This window comes from Phycodurus eques, chromosome 10 (genome assembly GCF_024500275.1).
Source record: "Phycodurus eques isolate BA_2022a chromosome 10, UOR_Pequ_1.1, whole genome shotgun sequence".
Classification (NCBI taxonomy): domain Eukaryota; kingdom Metazoa; phylum Chordata; class Actinopteri; order Syngnathiformes; family Syngnathidae; genus Phycodurus; species Phycodurus eques.
Window position 1 is genome coordinate 3,637,313 of NC_084534.1, and position 17,267 is coordinate 3,654,579.

Consider the following 17,267-nt stretch of genomic DNA (forward strand, 5'->3'; position numbering starts at 1 on the left):
CTAAAATACATGCTTATGATGAGTAAAAATGAAAAACAAAATCAGTTGATAATTGTCATCCACACACATTTTTTGCTGTCAAGCAAGGGAGGAGAAGTGTTACTTACCTTTGCCAATAGACGTGTGATGTTTTTTTTATTTTTTTCATTTTTGGTTTTTGAATTTAAAAAAAATACAGTTTGCTGTGGTTAGGTGTTTTATAAAACCAAGACAGCAAACTGGTTCACTGAACAGATATATTTTTTACAATAGATTTTTGTCCTCGGCTTACTTGTTCTTTACCTCCAGTTGTTGTGGCTTCGTCAGTCTGCGTTATTTGGATAAATGTTGTTGATCAGTATGACCACAGTACTTGCACTTTGTCTCCACTGTTTACTCAAGTCCACTGCAGAGTTGGAATTGTTACCATACCTCACAAATTCAGAGTACCATTGTGAGCAAAAGGTAAAGTACAACAACCCATGCTGCCTCCGCAACTGTCAAATTCCCTCTGTTCTTGTCCCTTAAAAATAAACCAATAAAAATAAAATGGAATTACACGTTGTCTGTGGCGGCACGGTGGCCGACTGGTTAGAGCGTTAGCCTCACAGTTCTGAGGACCCGGGTTCAATCCCCGGCCCCGCCTGTGTGGAGTTTGCATGTTCTCCCCGTGCCTGCGTGGGTTTTCTCCGGGCACTCCGGTTTCCTCCCACATCCAACATCCAAACATGCATTAATTGGAGACTCTAAATTGCCCGTAGGCATGACTGAGAGTGCGAATGGTTGTCTGTTTGTATGTGCCCTGCGATTGGCTGGCAACCAGTTCAGGGTGTACCCCGCCTCCTGCCCGATGACAGCTGGGATAGGCTCCAGCACGCCCGCGACCCTAGTGAGGAGAAGCGGCTCAGAAAATGGATGGATGGACGTTGTCTGTCACCAGTGGCCTGTCGCAGATTACAACAGGCCGGATGAGCTACTCAGGTGTTACAAACTGAACTCAGCAGAGGCCAAGGTGAGTTTTACGTCAATCTTAGGACTGTCTCAATAAATAATAATAATGTACAAATATGTATAATGGAATTATATACATCCATGCTTCATTACATTACTGAGTAAATACATATTTTTTTTATTTCTCAATGATGTCAGGTCTATTTGTAGTCATTTGGATTTCTTGTACACATTTCTCAAAATCTTTAATGATAAAAAAAACAAAATGGAATTAGTATTTAGGTTTGTGTGTGAACTGCATAGTGGGGACACTGCCCGATCAAGATTGGAGTGATATGAGCCAGTGCTAGAATACCTGACAAACCTCTTAAAATGATGTAATTGAACTATGCACATATCTTGAAAAGAAAATGTGTTTAAATGCTTTTAATTTGTTTTATATTTCTTTTTTGGGGGGGGGGTGGAATACAATCCATGAACAAGCGTTATGTAGGGCACTGATGTTTTTTGAACTGGAAGGAGATACGAAATGTAACACTTTGATTTATGAGTGGCTATTGTGAAGAAGGACCCATTCGTTTTTCAGTTCTTTATTTATAGAACAATTAAGCAATTTAAAAATGGTAGCGGTAGATGTGCAGACATTACTGGAAGTAAGTTTTTAAACATAAGATGAAAATGTATATACAAATTTTGATCAAGTAATATAACATGCACATTTCTACTGGAGCAATGCTTTGAAAATATAAAATGTGAGGGGCGGGTACGCACGCACGGACACATGGGCACGGACACACACACACGCGCACGCGCACACACACACACACACATTCCCAATCTGTGTGGCCACCATCCACCCACGCCTTATATAGGCCATCTTGATGGCTTAATGAAGGACCGATCCCAGCTGTTGAAGTTTCAGACACACTTTCCACAGTGGCGACTGCAATGGAACTAATGTAATTCAAAGTTATTGTGGAATATTGTGTATGTGTGTGTGTGTGTGTGTGTGTGTGTGTGTGAATGTGTGTGAGATATCGATGGGGACAGAAGGAGAAAAAGCTTGTGCCATGTGGTCTGCATTTTGCTCAAATCCCTGTCTATCCCACACTTCCTGCCTCCATTCTTTCACGAATCCGAAGGAGACCAGACATCGAGCGATTGCCATGCTTCTTCCAAATACCACTTATCTACGTGAGGTTTTGTGGTCATATGATGTGATACATTGACAATAACTACTGTATGTGGAGATCAGTGCCAAAGCCGCCGCTATTTTGGGTGGGCTCAACCATGCAGGTTCCCATCCTCTTTATGCGGACTTTATCGACACCATAACCCTTGAATCCAAATTTTATTATCTTTGGAGCTCCTTCCATCATAGTTCATGCAGGTGGCTACTTCACACTGGCAAGTATGCAACAAAGCAAACTGTGTTGCCCAGTTGGCGCAAATGACCCCCAAAATGTTTTTCTTTCCTGCTTTCTTACTTTCAAAGAAGGCACATTGTCTTCATTAAAATGCACATTCCCAACTCTAAACAAGATGACTTGTCAAGTCATGTAGTTCATGTCAAAGTCGAGTCAAGTCTACGGTGGCCTGGAAGTGCAAAAGAATATAACAAATTGTGAAACACGTTTACATTTCAGAAAACAAATGAACAAAAACCAAAACACTTTTCCATTTCAGAAAACACATTAACAAAAGCAGAAACACTTTTACAAAAGACAAACCAAATTACAATTGAGACAACCCGGAAAGGGAGCGTCCCATTTCACAGACATTCTCAGAAATCCCACGCCCTTTCTCGGCAAGACCCGCCCTGCTTCAACATGATTGGCTCCTGCATCGCGGGAAGGGTAGCTACGCACATGTAACGAGATGTCCATCCCAAATATAAGAAAAAACACAACTGTTTATAATGGTTAAGTTTGGGAGTGGGGTTGGGGTTAAGGCAGTTTAGGATGAGTTAAGGCTAGGATTATGGCAGTTAAGGCTGGCGCACACCAAGCACCGCCACCGAACCCGACTGAACTATGACGCACTGCGCATGGTTTGGCAAGTGTTTTCTTGAGCGGCCGATCGGTCGGCCACTGGTTTTGACGCGATTCAAAATTTGAATCTTCGTTGCACGACGTCTTCACTTCCCACCTTACATTCAATCAAAATGCACAGAAGATTTCCCCTACGGTGAAAATACATTTCCGGGTTTGCGAGTCGTGCTGGTGCATTGCCTCGGCTGAAGCCATATAAAAAGTATGCAAAGCATCAAACGTTGTTTTAGAACAATACGAACCTATATTCATAATGCATAATGTGCCTGTGGATAAAAAAGCGAAGTTTGTGACCAGAATGTACGTTCAAATGAATGGAACTTAGCAGCTTCCTTTCAAATACTTTCCCTTTAATTCTCGCCAGCATCCTCTCTCTTTAAGAAAATATTCTTCCTTAACAAGTAATCTTTTTATGGTTTAAGAAATGTGATCAAGTACAATATATTGTACATACAGCATCAAACGCCAACACAGCCCCGCTGTTCAGGGCGTCCATATATTCAATCGCTCAATGTGCGTGGGTGCGTCTGCAACTCTGATTTTTATGCGATGGTTCAGTCCAGTCGGGTTCGACCACGTTGCACGTTGTTCGACAGGCTTTAGGGTTAATGGCATTCATATTAACGCCGCCACACTTAATAAGTCACATACTTCTTTTACCATCTGGAAGCAGTAGAGCGTGTTCCACAGGGATACAGCAGCCAATCATAGTGCAGCGGCGCGTGTCCTGGAGCCAGTAATATTGGAGCAGGCGTGTCCTTCCAGGAAAATGCGCTGGATTCCTAATAATGTTGGACGTTCCCTTCCCGGGTTGTCTCAATTGTCATTTTTTTTGTCTTTTGCAAAAGGGTTTCTGCTTTTGTTAATGTGTTTTCTGAAATCTAAAATTGTTTTGGCTTTTGTTAATTTGTTCTATGAAGTGTTTCACAATTTGTTATTCAGTTTTGCACTTCCAGGCCACTGTACACGTCTCTTGGCTACCAAGTCTAAAGTCAAGCCGAGTCTTTCTTAAGTATTTGGCAAGCAAGTCGCAAGCCATAAAATTGGCAGCTCGAGTCGACTCGAGTCAAATCGTTTGATTCGAATCCCCCCCGTCTCTGGTATCTGAAGGATTAACTCCAGAGGTGGGAAGTAACGAAGTACTGAAGTAGATTTTATATACGTGTACTTTACTTGAGTAATTTTTTTCTGGCCACTTTTTACACTTACTCCTGACATTTAAACACAAATATATTATACTTTCTATTAATGACGTTTAAAACATGAGGTTGATACTTTTGAAAATGTTTTAAGGTTAGCAACTACCAGACTTAAAAGACATAAAAGTGTCGTCAAACTAAGGACACTGAAAAACCGGACAAAAGCTTGTCAAGCAAACGAATCATAGATATAAACAAAATGGAGATACGACATGCCTCTGAGATACGTGCCTACCGCGACCCTAAACTAGTGACGGCAAAATGTGAGTGTATTCCGTGTCACTAAATCTAAAATACTGTCACAAGTATGTATGTGATTAAAGGGGCATCAATGCTTTGGGTGCACCATGTCAGTTTGTTAGAAAGTTAGCTTGTTGAAGTCTGACTAGCTGGCAGAAAATCAAACTTTAAAAATTAACATTGTTTCAAATACATTCATTTCCCCAGTGACAAAACATAACCGTAGGAAAATATACCCCTAATGTTTGGCGTTGGGCAAATAAATGTTTGAATTTGAAACAAATCTAGCTTTTCTATTTTTACCTATTTATGTTGTGTCTAACTTTATTTCAATAATACAAATAAATGCTTGTCTTTTCATTCAAGCCGACCTGTTTTTATTCTTGTTCTCCCAGAGAAAGCACGTCAATCAAATGGAGAGACATAAAGATGTCACTATATGTATTTTATAATTGGTCTGGAAAATGTTGATATGCTTTTTACTTAAATACATTTATGAGTAGTTCTATACTTTTACTTTAATAGGGAAGTGGCTTCAGTACTTTTTTACCGGAGTTGTTCTTTGGACAAGTGCTTTTACTCATCTCTCATCTCTGATTAATTTCACAAATATGTTGGACTTTTTCTTTGTGTTTGTTTTCTCTGTCACACAGAGAGGTGTAGTAACAATAAGTCCACAATAACCATAAAAGAAGAATTTACGCTGTAGATCTCAGTGCCCAATTCTGATTTAGTGCCTGTAACTGACTGTCCATTTACACACATTTCAGGTGACATTTAATATCCAATATCACTGTGTTTATGTTTTCTGAACACCTCAAATAACCTGCTTGCGTCCATGTAAAATGTAAATAAACAACACATGAATGTTAAAAATGGGCAATGAAAATACGGAAGTAAAATATAAAAAATAAACAAAAGAACATTAAATGTTTCATACCATTTAGCTGGTCTGGATTGATTCCGCTACCCATTTGCTTTCATGTAATTAACTGTACTGTATTATGCAACTCACCTTTCACTCAGTATTCCTCTGCCAGTTAGTTTTGCATTGGTAACAGTGGCTCAGTAAAGTATATTCATTATTTCTTATATCAAAAAGGATTGTAAATCCAAGCAAAACTGAGGTTGATCTTTGATCTTGGAGGTACCATTTTATGTCTATCAGTAGGGTTCTATAACCATGTTTCAAGGGCTTGGTGGTGGGCCTAGTCTTTTTTTCCCCCTCAATTCAGTGATTTTCCTTGTGTATTTCCTTCGTTACATACACACATTTGAAAAGAGCAGTCAGTGACAAGATGTATATTTGACACAGCATATATTCAGCATCAACATACATTCATAGGCAGTAAAATCTTCAGTGTATAAGTCTTTACAGATCTACATTATGATTATTATAATGATAGCACATTATTATTGGCAAGCGTGGCTTTTAGGTGGTACAAGTTGGCCATACGTGGTCACATGTTGCCAGATGGCATGGGTGGAGGGCTTTATGTGCGGTTGGAGAGAAAGTGCTTCAGTCATCATGCATGATGAACATGCTCAGCAACCATCCTGCAGACCCCATAATGTTTTTATTATCTAAGTGTTTGCATTGTGTTTGATACATGTGTTTTTTGTGTTTGTTCTGTCAAATAGCAACTGGCCTTTGGCAAACAATGAAATACAGTAGGAGCTCAATATCCATCTGATTTGAAGGATGTTGATTTCCACCAGGCAGTATAGCTCCGTGCGATTTGCTTTGGTGCAGTTCGCAAAGGCAAACCCTTATCTGATGTTTGTTTACATGTGTATGTGTAGGATGAAGTCACACCAATGTGACACAGTGTAATGCCCGGATCAGACTGCAAGATAAATTTGTTCTCTCACGAGGGCACTATGTCAGACCACTGCCATAAAATCCTGACATGTCTCTGTCAGAACACTGACAAAGACTACACAACATAAATTACAATATCACCATATCCTGTCTTTTACAATAATTCGGCTAATCCAGTCAAACTGTTGGGGGTGGCAAGACCAGAAAACATGTGGACGCTACAACCATTACCATGGCACTATTTTTTTGATCGCGGCAATGTTTTGTGTTGGAAAGGACAAAACAAAGAAGAAAGATAAGAAAAAATGTGTGTGGTATCATCCCTGGGTGCTCCGGAGAGGACAGTTTGGGGCTGTCCATTCTTCAAGAGCTTGATGTAATGTTCACATAATTTTAATACTACTAGGAAGCAGCCAATGTAACATTATGTAGCTGTCTAGATAGCTAGCTCGTGCTAGCACTAACGTTTGTATGTAAACATTATGCCAGCATTTTGTTGATTCAGGTTCTAAAGTTTTGGTAAACATTAGTTTATTCTTGTGAATAAATGGCAACCAAGGGAGGCGATGCACCGTTACAAGATGCAATCCTGTTGGTCGAAGTCAAGGTGTTATGTTGGAGAGTTTTTGTTGATATTTGGCACGAAACAGAAGATATCCAAAAAATTAAACATAGTAGACCTCTCATTTTGACGTCGTGGTGCTATTATTGCAGGGACCAAAACGTTGATCGTGGATTATGAAACCACGACAAGGAGTTTTGTCGTTCCCGACAAAAGATGCCAGGCACGAGCTTGAAAATTGTTTGCGACAGCAAATAGGGAAAATAACGGGGCTAAAATCTTGTGGTCTGATCCAAGCATTACCCACCAATGAATTTAACAAAGAGGAGGACCATGACCCAGTCAACAATGGGCAACAAGGGACAATCCAGCAATTTGTGCTCTTTCTTTTTGGCATGTGATTTTTTTATTACATGAACAAGGCCTCATTCAGAGTTCTAATGAATGAATGAATTCTCAAATCACCAGTAACCATCAACAGTTGGGTTGTTTACGGTGGAAATGATTATTCCCAGTTTACAAACTGTTAATTAATGGGGTTTCAGATCTTTTTATGAGCACATTTCAAAAAAGTCTTATTCCAACTTCTTGTTGAATGAAGGTAAATTCTGTTAAACCAACTGACTGCAATGTGTTTACTGTTGCGCCACCCTTAAGGTTAAATTTCGCAGCATTTGGCAACCCAGTGGATGTGCTACATATCAGGTATTTGTGTAAACTGGGTGTTTTTCCTCTTTTATTTTATCTACTAACCGTTGATGGGTACAGATCTTTTCGAGTAATATTTTCTGTGTGAGTGTTTTTTGTACCATTAGTGCACATGCTGTAAGTTTACAGAAAGACAGGAAGGTGATGATAGTGGCTTTCACTTGTCATTCATCGGTGCCCTTTGGACAGAAAACTTTGCATGTGACAGCATCAAATACACAACTCTACGTAACAAAATCTTAGCTCAGTGCAGCCATGCACACGCGGAAAGCAAAACACATAAAGTTTATGTACGACAGGTTCAATCTTTGCAGTTTGTCTTTTATTGACGCTCCTTGACGTGCTCTGATTAAGTCCCTGAAGCAGCAGCAGCAAGGACAGAGGCCGGCAGCCCTCCTCGAGACCCAAACCCCTTAAACCCACCCATCCATGGGTGCTGTTTCTCCCTCCTTTTCTCCACTAGTGTGGCCCCTCCTTCTTAGTCAATCCCAGATAAACTTCTCAGTCTCAACAAATAAGTTAAACATTGCTATAAGGAGTAGAGGGAGGGAGACAATGTTTTTTTTTTTTTTTTTTAATTGAGAAGACAAACAGCATGACGAGGAAGTGGATGCACCTCTCAGCTACTCGACCTGTTTGCATAGACAAGTAGTAGAAGCTTTGGTCCTATCCAGCAGAGGAGGGAGCTTCAAGTCCTCAGGGTGTTCGCGAGTTGTGATCAGGAGTGGAGGCATGTGTTCAGTTCATCAACAGTGCCCATTTCATCATCGGCAAGTGTGCATCTCCACCATTTTGCGGCACTGCTTGCATTTGACGTAACAGCACCAGTGGAACTTACAGCTGCACCTGTCCACAACCTCAACTTCCTGTGTCTGAAAACCACGGCCACAGCACATCAGCTCACAGCCATCAATGGCCTTTGAGGTTCTGTTGCACTGGCGGCCCACTGTGCCCAGCATGCCCGGTGTGCGCGGGTCATGGTCGCAGAAGTCTGGACTGGGTTCTAAGTAGACCAGATCTTCATCAGTGTGAGGTTTGAACTGGGAGTTGCGAGGCACCAGGACTTTGGCAGAGCCCATTTTGCGCTGCTCCACCTCAGTGGCACCATTAAACTTCTCCTTGATGACGTTGCCAACTTTGCGAAAGGGTGGCATTGCTTTCCAGCAGGTCTTCACCTCACATGATCCTGAAACTCCGTGACATTTGCACTCCACACGCATGTGAGCCAGGATGGCCTGAAAAGATGCAAGAGACCCGATTAGCTGACAGAAATATGCCATTAAACTACTAAATAACAAGAACTGGTTCTGCCATACTAGTATTGACCTGGCAATTCATTAAATATCATGAACGGAATAGAGATCAAATGCAAGAGCTGTACCAAAGAATCTTCTCTTTACAAAAACGACAATGCTCCATATGGTTTGACGCTGTCAGAGGTGTATTAATAAAAAGGAAAAAACAAAAAAACGCCATCTTTACGAGGGTACTGCTGTTTCTTCTCACATTCCTAAAACATGCATGTAAGGTTAACTGAAAACTCTAATTTGTCCGTAGGTGTGAATGTGTGACTGGTTGCTCGTCTATAAGGTCTCTGCAATTGGCTGGTGACCAGGGCAGGGTGTACCCCGCCTCTCGCCCAAACTCAGCTGGGATAAGCTCCAGCTCACACTGGACCCTCATGAGGATAAGTGGTATAGAAATGGATGGATGGATGTTGGCATTTGCAGTGGCGTCGAACTGCATCAAATCAAATTGAAAGCCCTTTAAAATATTATGGACTTTTTTTGTGGTTGACCAATCCCAGTACACCTCTTGTGTTAGACCCCATTAGTGTACTATATGATTACCTAATGTTGTTGCCGGTGAGTATACAGGATACCTCTAAAGTTGAACGTACCTCAGCAAATTTGAATTCCTCCAAAGTCGCATACTCAGTGCGCTGTAAACCACAAAACCTCAGTGGGTGGTGCAAGTCAAGACTTGTAATGTACATGTTTTACAGTTAACAGTGGTGAACTTATTATTCTACTTGTATGCCAGTTACAGCAATAAAGGTTTTATTGTGCCGATTATTTGACCGTCTGTGGGACCATCGTTTGTTATACAGTAGAAATTGAAATTAAAACACACTGGCGGTCAATCAGCGTCCCAGAGGAAATTGTGCTCTCAAGCTTACAAATTCCACTACAACAGAAAATCATGGCTTCTGTACAGAAAACGAAGGTGATAATTTGCAAGTCTGACAAAGCTTGATGTTAATGTGAGGAGATGGACTTTGCATCAGACTCAAGCACAAACCCTGAGTTACCTTCCTGCCGGCCTCATTGTTATGCAGGTTCATGAGGGCCCGACTGGAGGACTGGCCTTTACTCCTCTCCCTCACATCCACAAAGGACTGAGAAAAAGCCACTCCGTAAGCAATGTTGTCACTGCAGCCCGACCACTGGAATCCTGTGACAAGACATTAGGAGATCATTAAAAGACATGCAAAAAAAGCTAACCCCCCGAAAAACAATGTATCAAATGACACTGAAATGTCTGAGGTGATCCTCATAGTGTTGAACCAGCACACCATTACCCACAAGTCAGCAGCTTTGCATTTTACTTATAAGAGGTCTCATTGTTTTGCTGTCTGGCTGCAACCACAGTCTGACACCAGCACAACACTGAGTCAGTGATAATTGGCCAATGATAATCACACAAGCACCACTTTGAGTTAATGCACATTTAAGCAACAACCTTTATTTTTGCACTTTAGTTGTTATTTTTACATAGCAATGGCTTTATCATGGAAGAATTAAACTACCTTGGGTATTTTCAGAACTTTTCTACTTTATATAATTGCAAATAATATATAACAGATGTTCTCTCCAAATATTAGAAGTATAATTGATTAGCTGTGTTGTTACGCTTGCCATTTTTGTATGTGTGTATTTGCAAGCAGGAGGGAGTGATATATACCCTCTGGACTGACTCCATGTACGTTGTGGTCACAGCCACATTTTTCTAGCTCTCCACTGCTGCAGGCCCTCGTGACCGCAAACGCCACACTGGCTGCTGAGATGGCATACACAAAGGCAGCCTCACGAGTGCCTGAAACACACACACATGCAGTCACATTGATTCACATTATACGCAGAAAGAAAAAATGAAGAATGTGTTGAAGTGTTAAAATGACTATTGGTTGGGATATTGAACATCACTTGTGCCCAAAAGTGGTATGATGCTTGCTATTTAGGAGTGGAGTCACTGTGCTCTATAGTAAACTTACCTTGGGTGACCACTTTGCCAAACACAGGCATGCTCTCGAGAGTGGAGCAATTCCACCGACGGTTACGAAACTGGAACTGACACTCATCTATCGCCAGCTGAGCACCACGGCGGACTGCATCCATCACCTCCACGCTGCGCTTACAGATCTGAACCTGCAGCAGAAGAGAAGCTACAGTATGTCAAACACATTGGGCCATATTTTCGTGACCCTTGTAAATCCTGAGCGGCGGGCGACACAACTGTGTGCCAGGGGTGGATTAGACCAGATTTGGTAATTTTGTAGACCAGCGCACTCCGGTGAATCTGATGGCTGGCGGGCAATGTCACCGTGGGTGTGTCTATAGCTGACAAAGCAGCTCCTTTCATACAGAGCAATGAAAGTCTCACATGGAGACATCTCTGTGCCGAAGAGGACAATGCGCAATCGCAGCAATCCGTAAGTGAGTGAAGCATTTTCATTGCTCTAGATAACATGAGCGGGTACCCTTATTAAATACCGAATTAACTGGTGAAAACTTGAGGCGATTAAAGTATGACTGCGGACCTCATGTATCTGTCCCCCTAACACCAAATACCTGCCCACCTATATTGCGTTGAATGACTTGTTGTTTGCTGTTCACATATTTATGAATAAAATACATCTGACATCCACCATACATGTTCGCAGATCTCAGAATCTGTCTGTCTCTGTCCCGATGAAATTCAACAAAATCGCAATTGACCTGCAGTCTACCTACTGCACCGGACTTATACGTGGTCCCAGCAGGCCTAAGTTCAGACCGCCTTTCAGGCCTTTCAGGCATTAAATTGTCATTGTGCTGTGCGCATGTCAAAGGACATACTCCTGCACTGATATATATATATATATATATATATATATATATATATATATATATATTGGATAATATATAGTGTCACAGTATAATATATATATAGTGTCACAGTAAGGACGTTCCAACCGTGACTCAGCTTTCCAAATACGACAGTGTTTTCGGGGAAATAATGACATGCGAGCAAACATTACACAGAAAAATAGTAAGTACCACCACACTGATAATTAACTGGTAAGAATACATTCTTTTGAAAGGACACCTCTAAACCAAATTGTGAGTGTGTATTAGATAGCTGTAGTGTAACTAATCTGCATTGTTTCTATTGTGCAAAAATAACATTGTAGCCGCGTTAAGGCACCTGTCTCTGAATGAGGCCTCGTAACCTCTCACACGTCTCTTCATCCCGGATGCTTCCTACTGACGATAGCTTGGCCAGGTACCTGATGGGAGAGAAATAAATTGAATAGAAAGTATTTAATGAACAGCCATCATTGTGTTGGAACACTTAAATGGTATGAGGTATTAATACGTGTCATGAGGACAGAAAAGTAACCGCAACATGTAAGTGACTGACTGCAGAGGCGGAGTCAGAGGGGAGGCCGGGGCAGCACTGGACCCCCCTGAAATCTGATTGAACCCCCCAGGTGGCCCCCGAGATGATTGTCATATCACGGCACCGCACGTCTTGTCGAAAGGAGCCGTTTGCATTTTGAAATCAGTGACGCTTTTTGAGTGCTAAATTCCTCCTGCACAGTAGTTGGCGCTATGTACCACAAGAGTTGTAATCAACATTTATGAGGAAAAGAAGAAGAATCGCCACAGAAGAAGATGATCTGCCCAAGAGCCTGTCTACGACGTCATTCTAAAGTAAGGTTTATGTACTGTGGTGTCCTAATGAGTCACTGTTTAAAATCACTTTTGTGTTCAGATAGGTGATCGTTTTGCTAGACGCCACGGATATCAAGCTAAAGTCAGAATCAGAATCATCTTTATTTGCCGTATATATATATATATATATATATATATATATATATATATATATATACATACACACACACACACACACACAGTGGGGCAAAAAAGTATTTAGTCAGCCACCAATTGTGCAAGTTTTTCCACTTAAAAAGATGAGAGCGGCCTGTAATTTTCATCATAGGTATACCTCACCTATGAGAGACAAAATGAGAAAAGAAATCCAGAAAATCACATTGTCTGATTTTTAAAGAATTTATTAGCAAATTATGGTGGAAAATAAGCGTTCCCTCCAAAGGTTTTCTATGGGGGTGAGATCTGGAGACTGGCTAGGCCATTCCAGGACCTTGAAATGCTTCTTACAAAACCACTGTTTGTGATCATTGTCATGCTGAAAGACACCGCCATGTTTCATCTTCAATGCCCTGGCTGATGGAAGGAGGTTTTCACTCAAATTCTCACGATACATGGCCCCATTCATTCTTTCCTTTACACGGATCAGTCATCCTGGACGCTTTGCAGAAAAACAGCCCCAAAGCATGATATTTCCACCCCCATACTTCACAGTACGTATGGTGTTCTTTGGATGCAACTCAGAATTATTTCTCCAAACACGACAAGTTGAGTTTTTACCAGTTCTATTTTGGTTTCATCTGACCATATGACATTCTCCCAATCCTCTTCTAGGGCAGCTGTGGCCCAATGGTTAAGATCAGCGTTTGCCACTGTGGGGGACCTAGGTTCAAGACCCCGACTGGACCAGCCGCCAACATCCCCTGGACTCACAGCTGTGGTGTCCTTGGGCAAGACACTGATACCCCGAAATGCTCCCCGGGCGCTTCAGCTGCCCCCTGCTCCAGTGTGTTCCACTAACATGTGTATGTGTTCATGGCCACCCCAAGGATAAAAGTCTAGGTCTCCCACTGACTGACTGAATTGGCAAATGTTATTACACCTTCAAAATGACAGAATGGTTGATTTGTACCCCGGCACCTGAATTTGGTTTATGTGTTCACACATGAGCAAACGAACCGAGCAGCTAAACAAAGAAGATTTCAATTAAAATGGACCAAACTACCGGTATATGAAAAGCATCTAATGTGTTTTAAACACAAAAATATTGCTGCATAAAGTTTCCCCCATGAAGTCTTTGCTTTCTGTTCCAGTTCAAGCCTGGATGCATGATTTTGCTTAAAACCGCCTTTCAGATTATGCCTACTCCATGATGTTGTGAGAATATCTTGGATGAAGGTCTGGTTGTGAGTACACTGTGAGGAGGGAAAGTGGTTTATCACAGACACCACCTCTAGGCCAGACAGGTCAGGAAGATATACTGCATACACACACAATCGAAGACGTGTGAGAAAATGACATCGGTCTTGATGCCCTGACCCCCTACGCACACACACACAACCGCCCCTACTCACTTCACTCTCATATCTCCAGGCCCAGCTGCGTTTTACAGAAATAGGCTTTCGCAGTTGCCGACACTAAATCTTCCTTTGAGGTCGAAGCCTTGATTATGTACTGTCTAAACTGCTCAAACGTTCCTGACATGTCATGTTTGATGCCTTGTTTAGTCTAAAATGAGTCAAGTTTTGTAGTTCACATTTTAAAATGCTGTTTTATGGGCAGAAGCTACACTTTGTATGACCCAAATGTATGACAATCACCAATCAGATGTGCCCTATTACGTTATTCAAACAAATACAGTATACTATGAGGGACAGTCAAAAGGTATGTGCCCAATACAATATACAGTAACCTACCAATAATAATTTTTTTTCTTTTTTTTCTTTTTAGAAATGTTAACAGTTTGTAGTTTAAATACTCATTTGAAGGTTTATTTCATAAAAGTTTTGTTTAAGCCTGTCCTCTCTTTGTCAGTCATTTTGGATAATGACGTCATTGTTGGATGCCCATCAGAAGCAGAGAGCTGTGATTGAATATCTTCCTTTGGGGGGGAACCACTACTAAACATTTTCAAAAGGTTGCAAAATGTGTATGGAGAAGCTGGACTAGGCTCCTGCAGTCAAAAAGTGGGTGTCCAGGATAAAAGGCTGAGAACAAAAGCCTTCTTTGAGTGACCTCTGTGACAATGAAGGAGCTTGAGAAGTCATCAATTTCTTTGGCTGGACATATGAACCATCCCCCATACTCACCTAATCTGGCACCATCAGTCTTGGTTCCACATAGATGGTATGTGGAACCAAGCGGAACGCTGAGGACCTCATCATAGTGTGTGACTAAAACGAACCAATCACGAGAGGTGATCTCTGCGGCATTCTACGTGCAGCAAAATTTTTTGCCGTGTGCACCCATGGCCCAATGCGGCACTTGACGTGATGCAATGCGGGCGCTGTCGGCCGCGCGAGCGCAGGAGTATAAAGAACATTTAAGGCAGGGGTGTCAAACGCATTTTTGTCACAGGGCCACATTGTAGTTATGGCTTCCCTCGGAGGGCCCTTATGACTGTTAACCCATATAAAATATTGTATCATATCATGACATATACACGACAAATTGATGGATGACTAGATTTAAAATCAGAAGCCAATAAAAAATGTTCAACTATTATTACATTTATTTCATGAAGGTGATTGGTAACATAAAATGCTTGCAATATCTCAACATTATACAAGTAAAGACACCAATTATGGTATTTTCCCAAGAAACATGAAGTCGACACACATGATTTGCTTTCGCGGGCCACATAAAATGATGTTGCGGGCCGGATCTGGCCCCCGGGCCATCAGTTTGACACTTGTGCCTTAAGGAGTCAGCACTTCTCTGAATTTGAACACGTTAAGTAAGCTGTTAAAAAAAAAAAAAAAAAAAAAAAACGGTTGAAAGTGCAGCCTACTGAATTTTAGGAGGTTGGCATCAGTGTTGTACCTGAACAAATTCAATTCACGAAAGTTCATGAACTAGTTCATATTTTGGGTGAGCATGAGGTGAACTTAGTTCATTTCTGCCTGATGAACGTTATTGAGAATGCGCTCACTCTGGCGTCTGTAAGCTGTTTTCGAACGAAAGTTCATTTTCATTCAAGAGTGCCAGGTTTCATTAGGGACTTCGAGGACAAAACCCGTCTTAACACACTATATATGAGCCTTCATATGTCGAGGTAAAAATGCCGTATTTGGCAACCCATTCATTGTGGCCACGGTACATTATTGTAAAAACTGATTACTTGGAAAATTATTATTTGCATCAGAATGCTTTAGTTAAAACTGTACAATCACACTGTCGTAATATGGAATTGATTTTGTCTTTTATTATAAGTATATAAGATCAAATATTTTGTTAATATAGTCTGCCAGATTTGCTAGAAATGCAATCTTCATTGTCCTTTCACCATCGCTCCTGTCATACTCTGTTGCATGCTTTTGTTTGGGCATTAAGGACAAAAGTCCTGTTTTTGTTTTTTTAAATTCCTCATTTAAAAAAAAAATAAAACACCATTCATGCAACACGTTTTTCATTATGTTTTTGAGATTGTAGGGTGAAAGCTGCAGCTGGCTCCTAGTGTGGAGTGAATGGGTGGCAACAACGAGGAAATGAAATGCCAGCATTTTGAGGGAAATAACCCATCAGCAACACTAGGAATAATAGAACTATGAAGTAGTTCATTATTTGAATGGTGAATTTAGTTCAAAATTTGAAATTATGAACTATGAATTGAACTCGGGGGGCACGGTGTACGACTGGTTAGCACAGTTCTGAGGAAATGGGTTCAAATCTCGGCCTCACCTGTGTGGGGTTTGCATGTTCTCTCCATGACTGTGTGTGTTTTCTCTGGGTACTCCGGTTTCACATCCCCAAAAACATGTGTGGTAGTTTGATTGAAGACTCTAAATTGCCCGTAGATGTGAATGTGAGTGCGAATGGCTGTTTGTTTATATGTTTATATGTGCCCTGCGATTGGCTGGCGACCTGTTCATGGTGTACCCCGCCTCTCGCCTGAAGATAGCTGGGATAGGCTCCAGCACGCCTGCGACCCTTGTGACGATAACCAGTACAGAAAATGGATGGTTGGCTGGAACTGAACTGGCTCATTTTTGGAACCGTGTACAGAACTTTGAACTAGTTTGCATAGAAAATGAACTTTGCCAACATTGGCTGGCATACATGCCCTTGTTCATCAATGGACAGTGCAGCATTGAGAAAAAAGGAGATTATATTGAAAAGTATCGATGTAATCCCCACTTTGGGGGCTTTCTACGCATATATTGCCTTTCTATTGCAATAAATAAAGCGAGAGTAAAACTGGGCTCATTACTTTTTGATATCCACTCGTAGTTAGAGCTGTAACCAAAATGAAAACCAGAGACCTATCTTTGGGTGACCAAAGAGCGGTTGTGAAGGAAAAGAGAAGAGCCATTGGACAAACATCGGCCAGAGCCAATACAATCATTTGGAATGTCCTGAATAAGAAAGAAACCAATGGTGTACGAAGTAACAGATTTAGAATGGGGAGATTGAGGAAAACAGCTACACTTGATGACAGACGATGCAAACCACCAACTTCCAAAAAGAACAGAAAGTTCAGTCTTGAATTCCATCCATTCATCCATTTTCTGAGCCGCTTCTCCTCACTAGGGTCGCGGGCGTGCTGGAGCCTATCCCAGGTGTCATCGGGCAGGAGGCGGGGTACACCCTGAACTGGTTGCC

General features: G+C 41.4%; 1 protein-coding gene across 1 annotated transcript in view; it reads right to left on the reverse strand.

Moving 5' to 3' along the window:
- Positions 1–5,721: 5,721 nt before the first annotated feature.
- The window catches only part of wnt4 (wingless-type MMTV integration site family, member 4), a 39,016-nt gene continuing 27,470 nt past the window's right edge, over positions 5,722–17,267 (reverse strand). The window contains exons 2-6 of the mRNA XM_061687489.1: positions 11,980–12,061; positions 10,787–10,940; positions 10,477–10,608; positions 9,824–9,966; positions 5,722–8,747 (exon numbers count right to left, since the gene is read on the reverse strand). Coding sequence (XP_061543473.1) covers positions 8,277–8,747; positions 9,824–9,966; positions 10,477–10,608; positions 10,787–10,940; positions 11,980–12,061 — 982 coding nt within the window. The 3' untranslated portion in view covers positions 5,722–8,276. The remainder of the gene's footprint in view (positions 8,748–9,823; positions 9,967–10,476; positions 10,609–10,786; positions 10,941–11,979; positions 12,062–17,267) is intronic.